Here is a 20751-nt window from a genome sequence, read left to right on the forward strand (position 1 = left end):
CCAAAAAGTAACTTTTCTAAGCTTTGGAACTGCCAGACAATGGCATCAAGTAAGCAAGTACAGATTTTTTTAAAATTATGCTTTGTTATAAAAAGGCAAGCAATACTTTCCCCACAGTAGCTCACGGTTTCATGACTTCTGTCAATATGTACTGGGTGAGGGTGGCAACAACTGAAAACAGAAAAACTTTGAGCAGTTACCTTCCACAGCATGTCTTCTCCAACTTTGTTTTATTTGCAATTCGGACACTTGCTCTGTTTGAAACCAAAAGTAATTGCACTTTGTTGATGTTAATTCAGCGCTAGTGACTAGAAAGTATCCTGTCCTGCCCAGCTATACAAGTAATTTTTGCCAGCTACTTTGTATATCTCTAGTTGTCTTACACGCAAGCCTATATCAAAACAGAAGAAATAGCATCGCCAGCTGCTTAAAAAGGAGCTAAATTGTCAGTATAATTTCAATTCTTATAGATTAAGTGTATGTGATTAAGGAGAATAAAGACATAGAAGTAGAGAGGCTATCCTTGGAAAGAAAACATTCTAAGAAGCAAGAGTAACAGCTTGCCTTTCATTTAAAGTGTATGATGATACCAGCTTACAGACCTAGGACCATTGGCCTGCCAAGGTTGATGCTTATACTCCCTTGTGTGAAGGAGCCAAAGGGAGTGGCTGCATGCTATCTAAAGTTCCTTAGGCCCTTAATGGCATTTTGGGGAAGTTAAGATGCCTCCTAGCACTATCACTCCACTGTCTTTCTCCATTGCTACCTGCTCTCTGAATTGACTGTTTTTCAGTTTAATACATCTCAAACCACCATTGTGATGATGTACAAGAGCTGTCAGCACTCAGTGCACTCTCATCATAGGTGATAAGAAGTATCTCAACTTGAAAAATCTTGTATTATAACATTATAACATTTGTACTCTTTCTTTTGTGCCTGTGTGGCTCATGTAGAGCATGCCATTTTTTTTGTGCACAAGCATTTCTAAGAATTCACATTCTGTCTTAAATACCATCACATTATAAATACTGTAAGTATCTTCAAACATAAATGCTTAGCACGCACGCACGCACGCACACACACACACACACACACACACACAGAGCACTTTTCTGAAGTGGTCCAAGAACACTGTAAAGTAGGTCATTATTATTACGTCCATAAATTAGACAGGAGGTTGAAGCTGTGAGGCAGTGATTTGCTTGCCTAAGACACCACAGTAAATTCATAACTGAGATTTTCAGATGGGGATTACAGCTTGTAATAGACAATCTTAACCAGCACAGTATTCTCAAAGCTTTACACTGAAGTTCTGTATTGACATGGGCCAAATGCAGCCATCCAGATGTTTCTGCACACACAACACACCTGCCATGACCAGCACAGTCCATGAGTGGGAAATGCTGGAAGGTGCACTTCAACAATATCTGGAAGGTTGCATGTTGCTGTTCTATGCAAATGCTAACATTAAAACATTTTGGTATGACAAGGCCACTTTCTCAACTCTGAGATTAAAGGCACATGTGCCATTCTACATTGCTTCCACATTTTGGCAATCAAGATGAAAATGAATGCTGGGCAGTGGTTAAATGCTTTCTTTCTGAAACTGCAAATACAGTTATAGGTATACTGCTGAAGGCAGCACAATTGCAATGAAGCTGTCATGATTCCTTCAACATGTATCTTGAAAATTAAATGGGCAACCTAGTAGCCTCCAGATGTTTTGGATTACAGTCCTCATAGATCCTGCCACTATGACCTGTAGTTAAGGATTATGAGAACTGTATTCTCTAATACAACTGGAGGGCACCACCAACTTTTCTATTCTTGCCTTGAGCCTTCCCTGTATCAGTTCAATTGAAGAGGTACTACTTTAATAACTTCTGGACTTCCATTGTAGATACCGAGTGTCAGGATCACTGTACAGCCTTTACCAACTATTAAGAGAGAATGCCACATTAGCCTGTTGCAACAAAGGCAACATAACCTTGTGACACGGCAAAGACTAACACGTTTCACTTGGCATAAGCTTTCATAAATTCACTGACTGCTTTAGATACATGGAGTCCTGCCTCAACTGGTCAACTATTAGAATTCCCTGCTTTGCACTGCAAGCTCATCACATAGTTCCTTTTCTTCTTTGAAATAAACTCCACCTGCAATTAATATGGATCTCATGAGGTTTTTGCATTATAGTCTTACTTCTCTGATACCTCTTTATTTAAAAGGCTGATGATATTTTTTGTTACTTTCTTAGCCTCCACATCTTCCCTGAATGTTAAGAGCATTTGGTCCCATTACTCCTAGAACTATAAAATCCTATTCCTCTATTTTCAGCATGTGCTGGCAAGCTCAGCAGCTTTGTAAGAAATCATTTACCTTCGCAGAAAACATCCTCCACTTCATCAAGCACAGCTAGGTCTTCCTCTTCCAAATGCACCAGCGTAGCCATGAATAAGCAGAAGAGCAGAATGCCACAGCTGCTTTCAGTACTACAGCTGGGCTACTTCCTTGCACAGGGTTCCTAGGCACTTTGGTAGTAGGAGTGGCAACTTCCGCATCGCTACCACCAACGTAGCCTCATTTATATGAACCTTGGTAATCTTGCTCTTCCACCACCCCCTTCCTTCACTTGTAGCAGTTGAGATCTGAAACTATGCATTGCTCATTACGCATAACAAAAATGGACAGGAAGAGACAAACAGTTTAGGCTCAGAATGCACAGTAAATCCTGTTTCACAAGGCTAATCCACATTTAAAGGGCTCTAAAGAAACGCGCTCCATTGCATAATTAAGTCTATTGCTGAAATGGGGAAAATGTCCTGATGTTAATCCTATCTTTCTAAAAGAATTAGGAATGCTTGGGCCTTCAAATATTGTGGAATTCAAAATTTGGATTTAGATTTGGCTTTCTTTCCACCAGATTTTTCTAGACGTCTAAAACATAAAAATAATAAACGTACAGATAGGTGAATATAGGCATAGCTATACAGATATATAAACTGGCCATGGCTTCCCAGCCAGTGGGTCATGCAAACATTGCATATGCATTTGTTATACATGGTTACTCATTTCTGACTTGCAAGTAATTTCCTATATAGAAATTATGTCCATGTGGCGAACATTTTAAATTCCCTTATATAAGATAATGTATCAGTTCATTTTCTGTTTGTGTAAATCTCTGTAAGCTTTTGAAATCCATAGTAATTGAAGGACCAAACATTCTAATTCATCAAGAAAGACAGGACCCTCCCTTTTCTCTCCATTTCAATGAAATAATTAATTATGTAACTGAGCTCTTTTTAAAAGAGCTCCTTAAAAGTGGATTAGTTCTTTGAAACACACATGAAAGACACAGATGAACACCAACATTTTGTTTTTTTATTTGGAAAAGGAGCTCAGATCTTATTTTAAAAAATTATAATAAATGGGAAAGCTCCAGGAAGCATAGATTATTTAATCTTCTGCTCTACAAGGCATGTCCCTCTATAAAGTGCCTTTCAGAGTGAGATGTTCTTGTACATTCAAATGTTTTCTGGTTTTTTCCTTATTCTGCACTTCTTTTTGGAAAGTTGCAATGAGGAAGTGGATGTCATCCCTTCCTAATTGTCCCCATTCTTTAAGTATATGAAGATTTCTTGTAATTATCTTAATACAGTGCAGTTTATTAGTTTGATTCTTGTATTTTATGATGTTTCTGTAAGCTATTCTGGAAGCATTGCTACATGGCAGAATATACACTGTAATAATGCTAATATTAGCTTGCCAGTCAATCATAAACCATAGTTTGCAAAGGCAGAGGTTACATTAAGAACACAATTCTATGAGTATCTGCTAAGAATTATGTCCCATGGACTTCAGTGGGACTAACTCTTGGGAAAGTGGGCTTGGATTTATACCCTAAACCATAGTGAAGCTTTTAAAACCATGTGTTGGCATTGCTGCACATTATGTCAGTTACTCGCAGTCTGAGCCCAGTGTAAAACATGAATTTAGGGTGTGTGTTTTTACTGCACATTATCCTCTGACCCATACTTCTCGAAAGGATGCACTAAGGACAAACTGAGAACTTGCACAAGTGGAGATTTACTGGGAAAGCTGCCAGCATCCTTCCTATGATATAAAGCACCTTCAAAGGTTAGGCTAGCCTTTGCATTTCTCATTATTGTTGCACTCATCATCCTCTAAAGATACTATGTCAGGACACAAGAAAGAAAAAGCATTTGCCTTCTTACTTCTATTTAAAAGCTGCACACAAGTGTGTAGCTGTTTAACACTGTTCTTGAAACTTTAAGGAATGACTCAACTACTGTATGTTCTTGCTTGGCACCTTCTTATGGCACTCATTTTCTTCTCTCTTGGATTTAAAACGATTCCCTCATCCACTGCTTTCAAAGCACAGCATCCGGATGCCTGTTCCATTGACAGCTCTTGTTTCTTTTATTTTCAGGAATTAGAAAGCTTCAAAAGGCTGTTTTCTTTTGAGAAAACAACTGTCACCTAAATGAGCTCACAAACTAGCTTGGTGGTGAATAATAATGATTCAAGCTCACCACTTCAAAGGCTTTTAAGGATATGTCTTCCTGATTGCCCCCTCCCCCCTATGCTTCACCGCCTAAATGACAGGCCTACCTGCAACATAACCAGCACAAAATATTTGGAAAGGTGGTGGGTGGGAAAGTGTGAGAAGTCTTTATTTGAGAGAAAACATATTCTCCTTGTGCAAGTTAACGCTGACCCCTTTCTTTCTCTTCTTGTTCATTTTGACTAAAGTTTCGGTTCTTTACACCACCCTACTTCCTGTTTATGATTTTCTAAAAGTCAGATTTTGTGCTTCTTTCCTCCAACACATCTTCTTTCAGTTTAGGACCAATCCTTTTTCTGCTGCTGTTACTTTCCCACCATTCCAAATACAGTGGGGTCTCTACTTAAGAACTTAATCCGTATTGGAAGGTGGTTCTCAAGTGGAAAAGTTCTTATGTAGAATCTGCATTTCCCATAGGAATGCATTGAAAACCATTTAATCCGTATCTGCTCTTTTCCGTCCATAGAAACTAATGGGAAGCTGCTATTCCGCCTTCTACCACTAGAGGGTTTTTTTTCTTTTTTTCCCCTTAGGTCAGGGAACAGTGTTAAAAGCACTTCTGACTAAGCTAATTTTGAAGCAATTGACTGAAAACCAATTAATCTGTTCTGGCTGTTTTTTTGTTATGTAGAGGTGCGTTCGTACATTGAAGCATTAGTTCCCATAGGAACTAATACAAAGCTGGTTAATACGTACTCTACCACTAGGGGGAGAATTTTTTTTAACCTAAGATGACCTAATGTTAAAAAAAGAGCAGGAAAGGTTTTTTTTTCCTGTTCTTATCTAGGATTTCTGTTCTCAAGTAGAAGCAAAATTTAGCAAACGGAGCTGTTCTTAAGTAGAATTGTTCTTAAGTAGGGACGTTCTTAAGTAGAGACCCCACTGTACAGTATCACAAGAATCTGCTATATCTTGGGTCAGATCTTTGACTTGTAACATTTAGTCCAGGCAACTCTTATTCAATATAATTCTTCCCCCACCCCCAAAACCCAGCACGGTATTACAGAGAACAACTCATAGTCATGCTAGTTGTGGATGGTGAGTGTTGTAGTCCAAAATCTCTGAAAAGCACCAACATAGGGAAAGCTGGTCTGACCAAAGGCAATGGCATTCTGCCTATTATGAGGAAGAGGAACCCTCCTAGTCCAGTTTGAACAGGGACAATCCTTGAAATTCTTGTTCCAATTTTTTTCTCCTTCCTCCTTGAACTTCACATTCTTCTTTCAAGTTTTAGTTAAAATAAACGTTCCATTGACATAGAATCAAAACTACTGAGTTTAGCTTCTAGTCTTCCGTGCCTGTCTTTTCAGCTCCTAGGGAAATTAATAACCAAAAAGACAAATCCATTTAAAAGCAGAAAGAACAAGGAATAGGCCACGTAGTCCTCAAGACTACACAAATGCAAAAGTGGGTAATACTTTTTATTGGACCACTAAAAAAAATTAAACAAGTAGCAAGCTTTTGTGGATGAAATTCACTTCCTCAGGGTCAGCAGACCTCCCTCATGGATTCAAAAGCAGATCATCTTTCCTGCATGTGTGATTAAAATCCCCTTGGATTGATCAATTTTCCTTCTCTCTTTCCATTTTCTCTGGGGAAAGAGAAAGAGAGAGAAAGGATCAATGGAGAAAGGGGATAATGAGTCCTCTTCATTCTTCCCTAATCAAATATTCTTCAGGTATGTGAGTAGCAAAAGACAAACAAAAAACATAGTGGCACAACTCCGCATTGGAGATGGAAAAATGATAACAGAAGACAAAGAAAAGGCAGAAGTGCTCAATTCCTATTTCAGTTCCATCTTTTCTAGTAAGACAGACTATGAACTTCCAAACAAATTGGAAGTTCAAGTGGGGGGGACAGGATTGCAGGTGGAGATTGATAAACAAATAGTCAAGGAATACCTTACCACCTCGAACGAGTTCAAATCTCCACGGCCAGATGAACTGCATCCAAGAGTACTGAAGGAACTGGCTGAAGATCTCTCAGAACCGCTATCCATTACTTTCTTGAAATCATGGGACATGGGAGAAGTGCCAGAGGATTGGAGGAGGGCTAAAGGTGTCCCTATCTTCAAAAAAGGCAAAAAAGAAAAAGGAACCTGGCAACTACAGGCCAGTCAGTCTGACATCAATTCTAGGCAAAATTCTGGAACAGATTGTAAAGCACTCATTGTACAAGCACCTAGAAAACAAGGCAGTAATAACTAGAAGCCAACACGGATTTGTCAAGAACAAATCCTACCAAACTAATCTGATCTCATTTTTTAAATCAGGTAACCTCTCTAATAGACATAGAGAATGCTGTAGACATAGTGTATATCTTGACTTCAGCAAAGCTTTTGACAAAATGCCCCATGGTATCCTGATTAGCAAGCTAGCTAGGTGTGGGTTGAATAGATCAAGTGTCAGGTGGATACACAGCTGGCTACAGAATCATACTCAGAGGGTGATGATTAATGGGTCCTTCTCTAACTGGGAGGAGGTAACAAGTGGGGCACCCCAAGGCTCAGTCCTGGACCCGGTACTCTTCAATATTTTTTATCAATGACTTGGATGAGGGAGTGCAGGGAATGCTCGTCAAATTTGTAAAACTGGGCAGAATAGCTAATACCCTAGAAGACAAAAACCAAATTCAAAATGACTTTGATAGGATGGAGCACAGGGCCGAAAGCAACAGAATGAAATTCAACAGGGTTAAGTGCAAAGTACTGCACCTCAGAAAAAGAAATCCAATTGTTACAAAATGAGGGATACCTGGCTCAGGAAAACAATGAGAGAGAGAGATCTTGGAATTGTCATAGATCAGAAGCTAAATATGAGCCAACAGTGTGATGTGGCTACAAAAATCCCGTGAGGTGTTTTCCCCTCTATTCAGCCTCACCCTGAATATTGTGTCCATTTCTGGACACCGCACTTCAAGAAGGATGCTAGTAAATTGGAACAGGTTCAGAGGAGGGCGACAAGGATGATCAGAGGGCTGGAAACCAAGCCTTATGAGGAAAGGCTGAAAGAATCGGGCATGTTTAGCCTTGAGAAAAGATACAGTGGGGTCTCTACTTAAGAACATCCCTACTTAAGAACAATCCAACTTAAGAACAGCTCCATTTGCTAAATTTTGCTTCTACCTGAGAACAGAAATCCAAGATAAGAACAGGAAAAAAAAAACTTTCCTGCTCTTTTTTTAACCTTAGGTCATCTTAGGTTAAAAAAAAATTCTCCCCCTAGTGGTAGAGTACGTATTAACCAGCTTTGCATTAGTTCCTATGGGAACTAATGCTTCAATGTACGAACGCACCTCTACATAACAAAAAAACAGCCAGAACGGATTAATTGGTTTTCAGTCCATTCCTATGGGAAATTTTGCTTCAACTTAAGAACGTTTCAACTTAAGAACACCATTCCAAAACGGATTAAGTTCTTAAGTAGAGGTTCCACTGTAGCACTTTTCAAATATTTGAAAGGCTGTCATACAGAGGAGGGACAAGATCTGTTCTTGATCATCCCAGAGTGCAGGACATGCAACAGTGGGCTCAAGTTAAAGGAAGCCAGATTTCAGTTAAATATCAGGAAAAACTTTCTGACTGTTAGAGCAGTACGACAGTGGAACCAGTTACTTCGGGAGTTGATGAGTGCTCCAACACTGGAGGCATTCAAGAAAAATTTATCACCTGGCAGGTATGCTTTGATTGTATTCCTGCATTGAACAGGGGATTGGACTTGATGGCCTTGCAGGCCCCTTCCAACTTCACTTTTCTATGATTCCATGATTGTCCCAAAACTAGAACATCCCATTTTTCTTTAAATCACTAAACATTTTAGCCTAGTATCTGAACATTTTCCATATGGTTGCATTTCTGATCTTTTTCTCAAGATAACAATTAACCTTGAGAGTTGACTTCCAGAGGAATCTTGTGCAAAACATCCTTTCCCTCTCCTTACCAATACTTGCCACATCAGCTGGGCAGAGCATCTTCTGTAAAATTTCAACAGCATAGTTTACTTCCTTTTTCTTAATACAAAAAAAATAAAAAAATTAAAAAGTACACATGGGAACGGAACCTGTGGTGAGGAAGACCTGACCACAAGCCTTGCCCACTCTGCTTGACTTTCACTCTAGCAAAATGTTCAGAGTGTAACAGATCTACCGGGATGAGTTAACTCATGGGGTCACATAAATCCTGAAGATGGATTGCTTCACTCTCAAAAGCTCAAACAGTAAACGTGATTCTGAAATATATGGTTTAAGGCGCTGTTGAAATGTAGTGAAGAAAAATCCAGAAATGTGGTCCTCATCACCACATATAAAAAGGTAAGAACAGAAAAAAATTTATACAGTTGGCTTCATCTACCTTAGTTTCTCCTTACCTGTAAGAGACATGATATTTTACTTTTACCAGGTAAAATGGCATAGCAAAATGTTGATTTGGAGGAAAGGGGGAGTGACTTAAAACTAACCCAACCAACCAACCAAGAATATGCCCACATATATTATCAATTGGTTGGCCATTTCCTTTCTCATTCTTAGCTGTTCTTTGCAGATAAAGAGGTCACAGTCCCTCTGGATGACACCAGCCCTCTGCTGCTGCGATTATGATTGTGACAATTTCAGTACTAATTCATAGCCTGCTTTTCTGTATCAGGAGCAAATGCAAAAAAAACTCACAACATCAAAATTGAAAAGGCACAGAAGAGAGACAGACAGACACCCCTACCCCAAGCCTTTCCCAGACAACTGTCCAACAATGAACTGCAGCACTACAATGAGAAAAAAGGCTTTAAAAAACGGAAAGCTCTTTTTGGTTTGGCATTATGAAAGCACAATACCAGAGCCTGGGAAAACTGTGGTGAGAGAATTGCATTGCCTTGGGCATAGCATCTCAAGCAAGGCATCAGATGTTGAATGAGGCACAAGTGGACGGCATGAAGAAGGCAATCCTTAAGACAGGGGTCTCAAACATGCAGCCCAGGGGCCATTTGCGGCCCGCCGGATGATAGTTTGCGGCCCCAGCCTTGCCTGCCCCCTGAAGCGCCCACGCATCCTCTGCTGTCAAGAGTAAAAAAAATAAAGCTTAGACTTGCTCGCCGGCTCTCTCCCAAGACAGCGCCTCTTGCACCCTCCATCCGGAACTGCAGCCTGCCAGCCAGCCCGCCTGTCTGCTGGATGGCAGGCTGCAGTTCCAGATGGAGGATGTAAGAGGTGCTGTCTTGGGGGAGAGCCGGTGAGCGAGGGGAGCCGCTGGCCCTTTTCCCCCGAGCACCTGAGCTGCCGCCAAGTGATGCATGAGAGCAGAGATCGCTCCTGGCTCGTCCTTGAAAAGCGCCTCCAAGCCGCCAACAACAGCTGCCGCCACCGCCTCTTCTAGGGGAGCGGCTCTCTGGCTCTCTTTCTTGGCACCCCCAGCACCAGCTCAACCAGTGGCCGGCTCAGCGCCTGGCGGTGCTTCTTCCTCCTCCTCCTCTTTATTCTGCTTCAGCCACCTCGGCTCTGGAGGCTGCCTGGACTCACCTCGCAAAGTTTGCTCCTCTGTCGTGGTGGGGGTAGCTGCTGCTGCTGAGTGTGCCTTTTCTGAGGGGGGCCCTCAGAGGAAGATTGCTGGACCTCAGTGCGTGTGTGTGTGGGGGGTGTTTTTGTGTGTGCACATGCGCCCACAAGCCCTGTAGGGGGTGCCCCGTTTGGTTTCATTTCATGGGTACCCATGGGGGGTTTTCTCCTTTGGCAAGGCAATTCTGTGAGGGTTTTTTTTAAAAAAAAAATTATGTCATGCCCTCCTCCCTGCCGGCTAGGCGGTCGCTGGTGCTCCCTCCCTTCTCCGCTTCTTCATCTTGCTGGTGATGGTGGTAGTGAAGAAGGAGCTGGAGGGGGCCGTGGCTGGTGAGGAGAGCTTGCGCGCCCCTCCTCCTCAGAGCACCAGCTGGGCTAAGGAAACTCCTGGGCCACTTCCTTGGGCTCTTGCTCCGCTTGGTGGAAAATCTGATGCGGCCCACCCTCACCCAGACTCTGCCTCCAGCGGCTCCCAGGTAAATTGAGTTTGAGACCCCTGTACTACCATATAGAATCCATACCTGCACCAGGAGTAGAAAAATCCTACATATTTAACTAGAATTCTTTTAATATCCATATGCAAACCACACCCACTTTGCCAGGATTGCCTCATGATCTTGAAAATTTCCAGATCGAAGGGTGCTGGCCCTAAGAGCTCTGATAGCGAGGGTTAGATTTAATTAGATTTATTTCTCATATGACATACCTATCAACAGTATGAACAATGTGAGCCAGGGAATGTGCTGCTGGTTACCTCACAAACAATTAACAAGTTGTTATAACTACAAGACCACAGAATGGGGGATTTCTAAACTGACATGTAACTAGATTCTGTCTACATTGCAGAAGTTTCACTGGAGCAGCCAGACAGATTGAGTTCACTCTCTCATCTTCTTCAACACCGAGAATCACACATTCAACAGTTTTGGTATCTGTCTACAATCAGTTCCTTTGTACAGGGCCCTATCTCAAATACTATATGAGACATTTATGGCTATAGTAACTGTTCTTATGCCTCATCAGCTATCCCCATAGTCTTAAAACAGCTACCAGCAACACCTCTACAGTGTCTTAAGCATACGTCTTTCCCATCACCTGGCATCTATTTAACTGGAGGGGGGTGGAGCGTGCTTGCGCACATGCATGTGGCAGCGCTCATGGGGGGGCAACTCGCACACATGCATGCAGCGCGCTTGCAGGGGGTGGAGTACGCTTGCACGCGTGCATGCAGCAGCGTTTATGGGGGCGCTCGTGGGGCAGCAGGAGATCTGTGTCTGTGGCACAGTCCTGCCTAGGCCGCGGACTGCTGCTGGGTTGCGAATTTGGGGTTGGGGACCCCTGTCTTACATTCCTTTAATTTTGTCCTAACCCATGCTCAACCTGTGGCTACATAAGCTAGGCAGCAAGAATGCACAGAGTCTTTTTCATCCAAGACAGTGGTTGCCAAACTTGGGTCTTTAAATGTTCAAGATCAAGTTTATTGTATTTAGCTAAAAGCCGTCACAATTATTGAATACAGAAATGGTCAGATAAAAACATGATAAAGGCCGTCACAATTGCTTAAAATACAAAAATGGTCAAGTAAAATCATGATAAAATCAAAGACATGTAAAATAATAAGAGACCCCTCATATCTGAGAATCTCCCACACAATTGATAGCAACGGCTTTCAGAAAATTAGCTCGAATATTTCTGGCCGCCTTTGCGAACAGCGTTGTTCTACGTGTAACAAAAGGGTCACAGTCCAAGAGTAACCTGACCACCTTTATCTGAGGGCTTTCCTCCTGCAGAGCAGCCAAAATGTTACCCAAGAGCTTTTCTCGGGGGTTCTGATATAACTGACAATAGAGTAAATAATGGAGAACATCCTCTATCTCACTTGCTCCACAGATACACAGCCTTAGATGTTTAGGGACACTCATATACCCACCATCTAAGACAGCGGTTGGCATGGTTTGAAAGCGGAGTTCTGTGAAAGCAGTTCTCAAGGGGGCAAAATTAAGTGTCTGTAAGTATTGCGCCCTTGAGTGGTTTGTTTTCAATAGATGGTACCAGTGTGAGAAACCTGAAGAGTGGATTAAAGCCAGGTCCTGGTCGTTATCCAGTTTATAGAGCCAATCTCTCAACATTCTTTTAACTCCAGAAAAGATGAAAATGTCTGTAGAGAGGGATTTAGATTTTAGTAGGTTTTGAACTAAAGTTGCCCAGCCGCCACTCTTCCATTGCTCTATCAAACAGCGTTTGGGTAGTCGACAGTCGGGCATATCCATCACCCTCTTATAGTAAGAGAGTATGGCTAAAGTTGTCCTGGCTTTGATTACCATGCCTGTCTCGGTTCTAAGATGAGCTGCTGGAGTCCCCTGAGGTGCCGCGAGGATGTGTCTCAGGAATTTATTCTGTCCTACTTCAAGATGGTGTAGGTTGTTCTGGTTCATACCCCAGATTTCAATTCCATAAAGCATTTGGGAGATGACCCTCCCTGAAAACACTTTTAAAGCTGGGGTTACTAGTTTGCCACCTTTAGAATGAAAAAATTTGACCAGAGCATGGCTAGATTTCCGAACTGATATTTTCATGCTCTGTATCTGGGATTTCCAGCAGTTATTCTCATCGAAATGAACTCCCAGGTATTTGAAGGTCTGGACTTGTTCTATTTTGTTTTCGCCTATAGTCCAGCTAAACTTGGGGGGATGCTTTCCAAAAATCATCACTTTGGATTTCGTGTAATTTATTCTTAGTTGCTCTAGGTGGCTGAACTCTTGGAGCTTATTTAGGCTTCGTTTCAGTCCCTTTTTGTTCATGGATAATAGAACAATGTCATCGGCATATATGAGACGTGCAATCTTATAGTTCCCAATAGAGGGGGGGGGGAATGGTCTGGATGGTTTAAAGCTGTTACAATGTTGTTAATGTAAAAGTTAAAAAGTAGGGGTGCGAGTAAACATCCTTCTTTAACCCCTTTATTAGCGTGAATTTCCTCTGTCAGCCTTCCATCTGTACTAATCCTTACCCTCAACGTTGTGTTGGAGTATAGTTCTTGAATTAGAGTTAGGAGTCTCTTATCAATGTTGGTCTCTGTGAGCTTATCCCACAGGCGGTTTCTAGTGATTGTGTCGGATGCAGAGGAGAAGTCAATAAAAGCCGTGAACAGCCATTTGAATGGCCTGGTGGTATATTTGCACACAAGATGATGTAGCACGTAGATTTGATCTACAGTGGACCCTCTACTTAAGGAATTAATCTGTATTGGAATGGTGGCTGCAAGTCAAAAAGTCTGTAAGTCGAATCTCCATTGACCTACAATGCACTGAAAACCGATTAATCCCATAACCAGTGGTTTTTATTCTATTTTTATTCCATTTTGGTTTTTTTCTGGTCTGTAAGTCGATTCTCTGGCTGCAAGTCGAATCTAAATTTTGCAGCCAGAGAAGTCTGTAACTCGAAAAGTTTGTAAGTCGAGCCGTCTGTAAGTCAAGGGTCCACTGTACTGTGCTATGCCCCTTCCTAAAGCCTGCTTGTTCCTGGTGAAGGATATTATTTTCTTCCATCCATGTAGTCAGCTTCTGGGAAAGAAAGCGGGTATAAAGCTTGGAGCTGATATCCAGTAAGCTGATTGGGCGGTAATTCTGGGGGATGGATTTATCACCTTTTTTGTAAATTGGGAAAATTATGCTCTGCATAATTGCCAACCTTGGGTCTTCAGATGTTCGTGGACTACAATTCCCAGAAGTCCTGGCCAGCACAGCTAGTGGTGAAGGCTTTTGGAAGTTCAGGTCCAAGAACATCTGGGGACCCAAGGTTGGCAGCCACTGATCTAGGAGAACAACTAGATGTAAAATAATGAAACCCTTCAATGCCAGGTTTAAAAAAAATGGAGAAATGTAGGTGAGACAAATCCACCATTGGTCTGAAAGGAAACTGCAAGAGTTTGCACTGACTTAAATTGCAAACTTTTGCACTTTAATGTGAAAGAAATGATGCCTTCAATATGGAACAGATCCAGTATGAAAAAAAATTGTTTCCGATTTATGAAATACATGGCATTTTCACACTTTTAAACAGAGTGCCTAATGCAAGAGAGAGAGAGAGAGAGAGAGAGAGAACAACCTTTGAAGGACAGGGTGTTCCTTTTTCAACTTCAAAAGTTGCTGCATCAACAAGAACAGAAATGGAAGTGAATGAAATTTCACAACAGAATCTCATAATAGGAAATACATCTTGGGGTTGTGGTAGACAGGTCAATGAAAACATCAAGTTACACCGACAGTGAAAGAAAGAAATTATGTACAGTATTTAGGAATTATTGCTGAAGCAACCTGGAACAGAATGTTCAGTGTGTGATGATACTGTTACATTTTGAATACTGTGTACAGTACGAGCAGCTACATATCTAAAAGGATAAGATACATAAGATACCAAGAAAGAAAGAAAGAAAGAAAGAAAGAAAGAAAGAAAGAAAGAAAGAAAGAAAGAAAGAAAGAAAGAAAGAAAGAAAGAAAGAAAGAAAGAAAATGATTAGAGAACATAAGCAACTTACTTAGAAGGAAGAAATAAAATATTAGTCGCTTTGAGGGTTAAAGGAAAAGCAGAAAATCAAAGGGGGATATAATAGCAAAACTTGGAGAAATTACTTTTCTGCATAACAACTCCCATAATCTACCAACTAGTTTGAGGTCCTAGGATATGGACTCTAAAAATGGGATTTTTCCAAGTTTGGCATAATAGGGTTTTTTTTAAAAAATGATTAGGGGCATCAACCAATGAAACTAATGGAAAGTCGACTTAAGATACAAGCATGTCTTACATTGCTGTGCACAACACATGGAATACATAATGAAATGGAATCACAAGTACACAATGGGTGGCCGGAGGGCTGTATGAGGGTCCTGTAGGACCCCGCTAAACTGGTCTCCAACACTTCCCCGCAAGAACTCCCATTCTTTAATGAAATTAATTTCTGGGGTATATACACCCTCTGTGGGTACAACCCGCTATTTTGAAGCATTAAAAAAGCCCACCCCCCATATTTACTTTTGAGACCTCTAGAGTCCTTTTATTTTCCAAAACTATTTTGAAATAAGGCCATTTTTGGGCCTAAATAAATTTAAAGGAGGAGAATGGACTGAAATTGTCTATCATATCCATTTTTGGTGGGGTGGCTTTTTGAGAAGCTGGGGTGGCCAGTCAAGCCAGTGGGCCTCTGGATATTTACACATTGACATGACAATGGGCAAAATCACCACTGGGTCCCTGCTGCCAGGATCAGGACTGCCAGTGGTGATCTCTAGAATTTTTTTTTAACTTGTAAAGGTTCCCCCTCCTCCACTCATCCCAAGTCTCCCAAAGGCTTTCCCAGTGCAAAAAAGGAGTCCTAAAGAGCCTTGGAACCTGAAAGAGAGGGGACACAAAACTTTCCATGAGTTTAAATTAAGTGTTTCCAGCATTACTCTGGTCTGCATTACTCTGATGCAAAATTATGCCAATAGGATTTTTCCCAGTAAACTCCACTGAATACACTGGAGCTTCCTTCCAAATAGGCATGCATACGACTGTATTATCAGAGCACTCGATGATGCTCAATTGGCCTAGATAGCATTAGATCCATGCACAGAAATAAAGTCTAACTACAGCTGCTAGCTATATCATCTTCTTTGAATGCATGTGTTTTGTCAAAGTGGGAAAAATGATATTAGCCTAGCTGGATCCTCAGCATGAAAAATGAATTCTTTTAAAAGTAAAACTTCCAGAATCCATGCTGCCTTGGTGACTGTGGAAGTTGTAGTCAAAAATAACTTGTCAAGATCTGGATGGACCTTTGATCCAGCCTTGTTGAACTCTTCTTATACTTGTGTTTTTAAAAATCACTTGTCATAAGATGGACTTCAAATACACTACAACATTTGATAAGTGCAATATCAAGTGATAATTTCTACATGAGAAAGTACTGTCACAGATTAAGGAAGACTTCATATACCCACAAAGAGAATGATGTTGAGCTGAGGAAGTTCAAGCTTTCAGATGTGAGCTACTGACACTGCAGTCCTAGGCACGTATCTGAGAGTAAGTCCCATTGAGCTCCTCAGCCTCTCATTAACCCCTGCAAGTTCATGAGCATCACATGATGAGATAGCAATGAATGTGCATGCATATCCAAAGAGCCATTAAAATATTACTTTGTCCTTCTGATGGCAAACAAAAAGAAAACAAGGCCACAACTTGAAAACACCTAATTTGGTAATACATTTTGGAATTCTAAGCCTTGTTACTATAAGATTAAGTTAAAAGCAGAATTTGTACATTGCTGCAATATATTTTAGGAAACGTGGCACATTTTAAAGCCATTTTGGAAGATCAATTCATATTTGATCTTTTAAAAATGTTAACCAATAGCTATAATTTATTTATCAAACCTGCAGCATATGCATGTATGTCCTCACTGGATAAAAATGTGCCAACAGGAAGAGCTGCGTTCCTAGTGTAATGCATCTCTAACTCTCAGGAATCTGAATCTGTCATCAGAATTCATAATCCTCAAATAGAAAGCCTGTGTTTTCACAGCTTCATATCTGGAGCTCTTGCAAGGATTTGAATAAAAAGACAGCACTTCCGAAACATGACATCAACCTCAGAGCACAATGGTGTGACATCTACTTTTTTTCTCTCAGTTGTTATCCATGGCTTTATCTGTATTTCTTATTAAGTGGCTGGATAGCTTGGTGTCATGTGTGCCTGACTGTTGAACCAGAGGTCAGGAGTTAGATTTCGCACTGTGACTCAAAGGAAAAGAGCCAGCCTGTGCAGCCTTGGGTAAGCTGTGCAGTTCCAGAAGTCCCCCTCTACAGTAAACCATTTCTGATTACTTTATATCTAGAAAATCCTGGAAAGGACCACCATATGTTGGAATCCACTTGTCAGCATGTAATGATGCTTATTTTAAAACTATGGCTAGGGGGTGCTTCATACTTCTACTCTGGGATGATAAAACCCTTGACTAGGCAGATAAAGGTAAAGGTTCCCCTTGACAATTTTTGTCCAGTCGTGTTCAACTCTAAGGGGCGGTGCTCATCTCCGTTTCCAAGCCATAGAGCCAGCGTTTTGTCCGAAGACAATCTTCCGTGGTCACATGGCCAGTGTGACTTAGACACGGAACGCTGTTACCTTCCCACCGAGGTGGCCCCTATTTATCTACTTGCATTTGCATGCTTTCGAACCGCTACGTAGGTTAGCGGGAGCTGGGACAAGCGATGGGAGCTCACTCCGTTGCGTGGATTCGATCTTACGACTGCTGGTCTTCTGACCCTGCAGCATAGGCTTCTGCGGTTTAGCCCGCAGCGCCACCACGCAAGGCAGTCCCAATAACCACTGCAAGTGCTTCCTGTTCCAGGCAATACTTTTACTTGCAACTGCTGCCTCTGTCATAGATTTGGGGGATGGGGGGTGGGGGAACACAGAGGATGTTGCTTTCTTTGTGTACTTCCTCCCTCTTCCCAGTTTTTCCACAAAATCTTCCATCCTTTTTCTTTCCACAGAAAACCCATTACAGATACAGCATTTTTCAACTAGTAGCACTAAAAGCCATCTCTCTGGGAGAACTGCACAAATCTACAGAGGCCAGAATTTTATTCATACCGATTTGTTCTGGCACAAAGGAAATTGTGTCAGTCTTGGCAGCAAATTTCCATGGACTACTGAGGTGCTTGCTCCATTTCTGAGTACTCATGCTTTTGGACATGTACTCAATAACACAACAAGCACATTACTAACATGTGGCGATTTGCTGCAAAAACTTACATGCCTTCCTTGACACAAGGATAAACAAATGATAGGATTCTTGTCTATATATTTCTTTGTTGTTTCATTTCCATTTTATTATAAAGGTATCACACATATATCTATAGGCTTTGCACTATAAAACAAAACCTGATTTTACAGCTAATGTAATTTTTCTTCTGTTGCAGCAGGAGATGGAGAACTCGAGTCTAAACTTAACAGCAAACACTATCAACCTCGGTAGATATTATACACAATCTGTTTTTTTTTTAAAAAAAGTTGAATTCATATCACAATTCTGCTAAAATAACTGCACTTACTACTTATCTCCTACCAGACGAAGATTATACTTTTATTACTAGTTTATAACCCCTAGGCAACATGGGATCAGGTCACCTGACAGAAAGTCTTCTTCTTTATAGGCCTAATTGATCCTTAAAATCATTTAGAGCAGCTGTCCTCGTGATATCACATATGCTTCCAAGATAATTCTGCAAACATTTTCAGCAGGGTATTAACATTGTGGAACCCACCATGAGCGACATTCCTCAAAGATTCAATATAGAATCACTGGAAGGGACCTCATGGATCACAAAGACCACCCCCCTGCGAATGCAGGAAATTCACACCTAAGGTATCCTCGGTAGGTAGTAATCCAACCTGATTAAAAATCTCCACTGAAGGAAAGTCTACCACCCTCTGAGATAGCCTCACTGTTCTCACTGTTAGGAAGTGCCTCTTCATGTTTAGTTGCAATCTCTTGCTTGTAACATGAACTCATTACTTCTGGTCCCACAACATTTGGCTTTAGATGCATCCTGAAAACATACTTATTTCCTGAACTATTAGAAGTAGATGGGATCCTGTCGGCTTCAAGTGCTGCTCAGAAAGGGACTGAGGGGTACCAGCACCCAGGATCATAGGTTATGCACCTCTGAATTAAAATAAGGGAGAATAATTTGTCTACATTTTAATATTTCATTAAAATGTTACTTAAGTGTGGATATGAGAAGCATATTCATAAGGCATTCATCTGAAACTTGCGAAGGGCTAAATAGATGGTGGAGAGACGGGCATGCACATAAGATCTGGGACAATAGCTTCACACACTTGGAAGCTTTGTTTATATCTTTTTCCATGCCCCCACCATTCTTTTAGCCTTCCAGGGGTTCGAGGCAATGACTGAATATTGTCACAAAGCTAATGTTGCAGAGCTGTTGCACTGTTGACCATTGACAGTCATGTCCACTAGGGGGAAAATGCTACTTCTGTTCTTTTTAAATTCTGATCAATTTTCTGTTTCCTCGAGATCTGTCTGTAGTAAGAGAACTCATCCTTCTTCCATAATGAAGCTTTTGAATCTCAGTGGGTTACGATATGGGAAGAAGGACATGTTCTACCCCCTCCTCACATCATGATAATGTATCTTTTGCAAAAGGGGTCTTTCTCTTCTTTCATAAAGGAAGAAAACATACTTTGTTCTATAATGTCAAGGCAATCTTGCTTTCAGAAAACTCTGGGCGCCGTGTGAATGAATAGGTGTGACAGAGTACAGAAAGGATCCCTGTTCCAAATTGGTTTTTTATTTCAAACCTCATTTTTGGGCTTTTTCTTCTGACATTCAGTTTTTTAAAAGTAATGCTTTTTTAAAAAAAAGTAAGGAGCAGTAACTTGCCACTCATAAGTCATAAATTTAATTCAGGCTACCTTTAAACATGCAGGTTGAAATCCTGTTGTTCAGCATAGGAAGTCAAACTAGAGAGGGCCCACTGAATCAGTGAGAATATGGCGAGCCAACACCTCTGCAAGTTCTACCAAGTTCCACAAAGGAGTCTACTGCAATGCAATGGACTATGCTAAGCAACAGGACTGCAGCCATAGTATGATAGCAAAGGCTTTGTAAAGAATACAGTATTGTTGCAATTGCAGTTGTTATCATTGTGAGTCAATACTATTGTTAGGAAGTATATTCTGCTGTCTGCAGAAAAAAGTTTAGTACATTTTCCAGATTGTTTAAATGGTAGTTGGATTTTGAATAGGGCATCTTGCAACTTAGGTTTCAGCTCTAAAAATGTCAAATACATGACTTAAACTCTCTAAAATAAACAAACAAAATTGGATGCTATTAACTGGATGTAATGTTTCCCACCAGTTTTAATAGTGACCAAAATGGCAGTGCATCTTGCAGTTATGAAATCCAAATATTTCCTTCTACCTATCTTTTAGTCAAGTACTCTTTGCTCCTCAAACAACTACATTTTCCAACATAGATGTATAAATACATGGTGAAAAATGCAGTGTATATTCCCATTGCTTTAATACACGGTTCCAAAAACTAAACATTGAAGTATACCCCTGAAGTATGTTACGTTAGCTGGGGGAAGCTGTTTGAAGGACCATCAGGATTAGTCTCCCTCAATGGAAGGGTTGTACCTGAGTGCCCTTCCTAGGAAAAAAAATCTTCTCAATGGGTTACGATTCTGGTTTCCTGAGGAGAAAAACAGGCCTTCTTATTCCCTAGCTGTCCACCCCACTGTTTTTTCCTCATCCAGTTGCCTTCATTCCTTCACCCTCTAGTTTTCTGCTTTCTTCTTTCCTGAGAAGTGATTTTTTTAAAAAAGTGTATTAAGCCACTTCAAAATATTGGTAAATTGACAGCACGCCAAATAGGGTCACTTGAGATCCATACTCCATTTGGATGCAAGGATCTCGCCATGTGGCATTCTGGAACTCCTAGTGACTAGAGATGGGCAGGAACCTAACCACGAACCAGAAAAAGAACACCAACTGGGCTGTTTTGTGGTTCGGTTTTGGGGTCCTGTTTTGCCAAAACAAAACAAAGCACCAAACCTTTC

At 41.0% G+C, this 20751-nt stretch overlaps 1 protein-coding gene across 9 annotated transcripts in view; it reads right to left on the reverse strand.

The window, feature by feature from the left end:
• The window catches only part of RIPOR2 (RHO family interacting cell polarization regulator 2), a 129207-nt gene that overhangs the window by 85516 nt on the left and 22940 nt on the right, over positions 1–20751 (reverse strand). For 4 of the 9 annotated variants that reach the window (XM_020781581.3, XM_020781580.3, XM_020781585.3 and 1 more), the window contains exons 1-2: positions 2380–5077; positions 201–254 (exon numbers count right to left, since the gene is read on the reverse strand). The exons of 2 other annotated variants lie outside the window; for them this stretch is intronic. In XM_020781581.3, the coding sequence (XP_020637240.3) occupies positions 201–254; positions 2380–2452 (127 nt within the window). In that variant the 5' untranslated portion in view covers positions 2453–5077. Of the gene's footprint in view, positions 1–200; positions 255–2379; positions 5078–20751 lie in introns of those variants that run through there. 3 more of the 9 variants (XM_078393507.1, XM_078393506.1, XM_072998697.2) reach the window with 1 other exon arrangement.

Source organism: Pogona vitticeps, chromosome 4 (assembly GCF_051106095.1).
Source record: "Pogona vitticeps strain Pit_001003342236 chromosome 4, PviZW2.1, whole genome shotgun sequence".
NCBI lineage: Eukaryota > Metazoa > Chordata > Lepidosauria > Squamata > Agamidae > Pogona > Pogona vitticeps.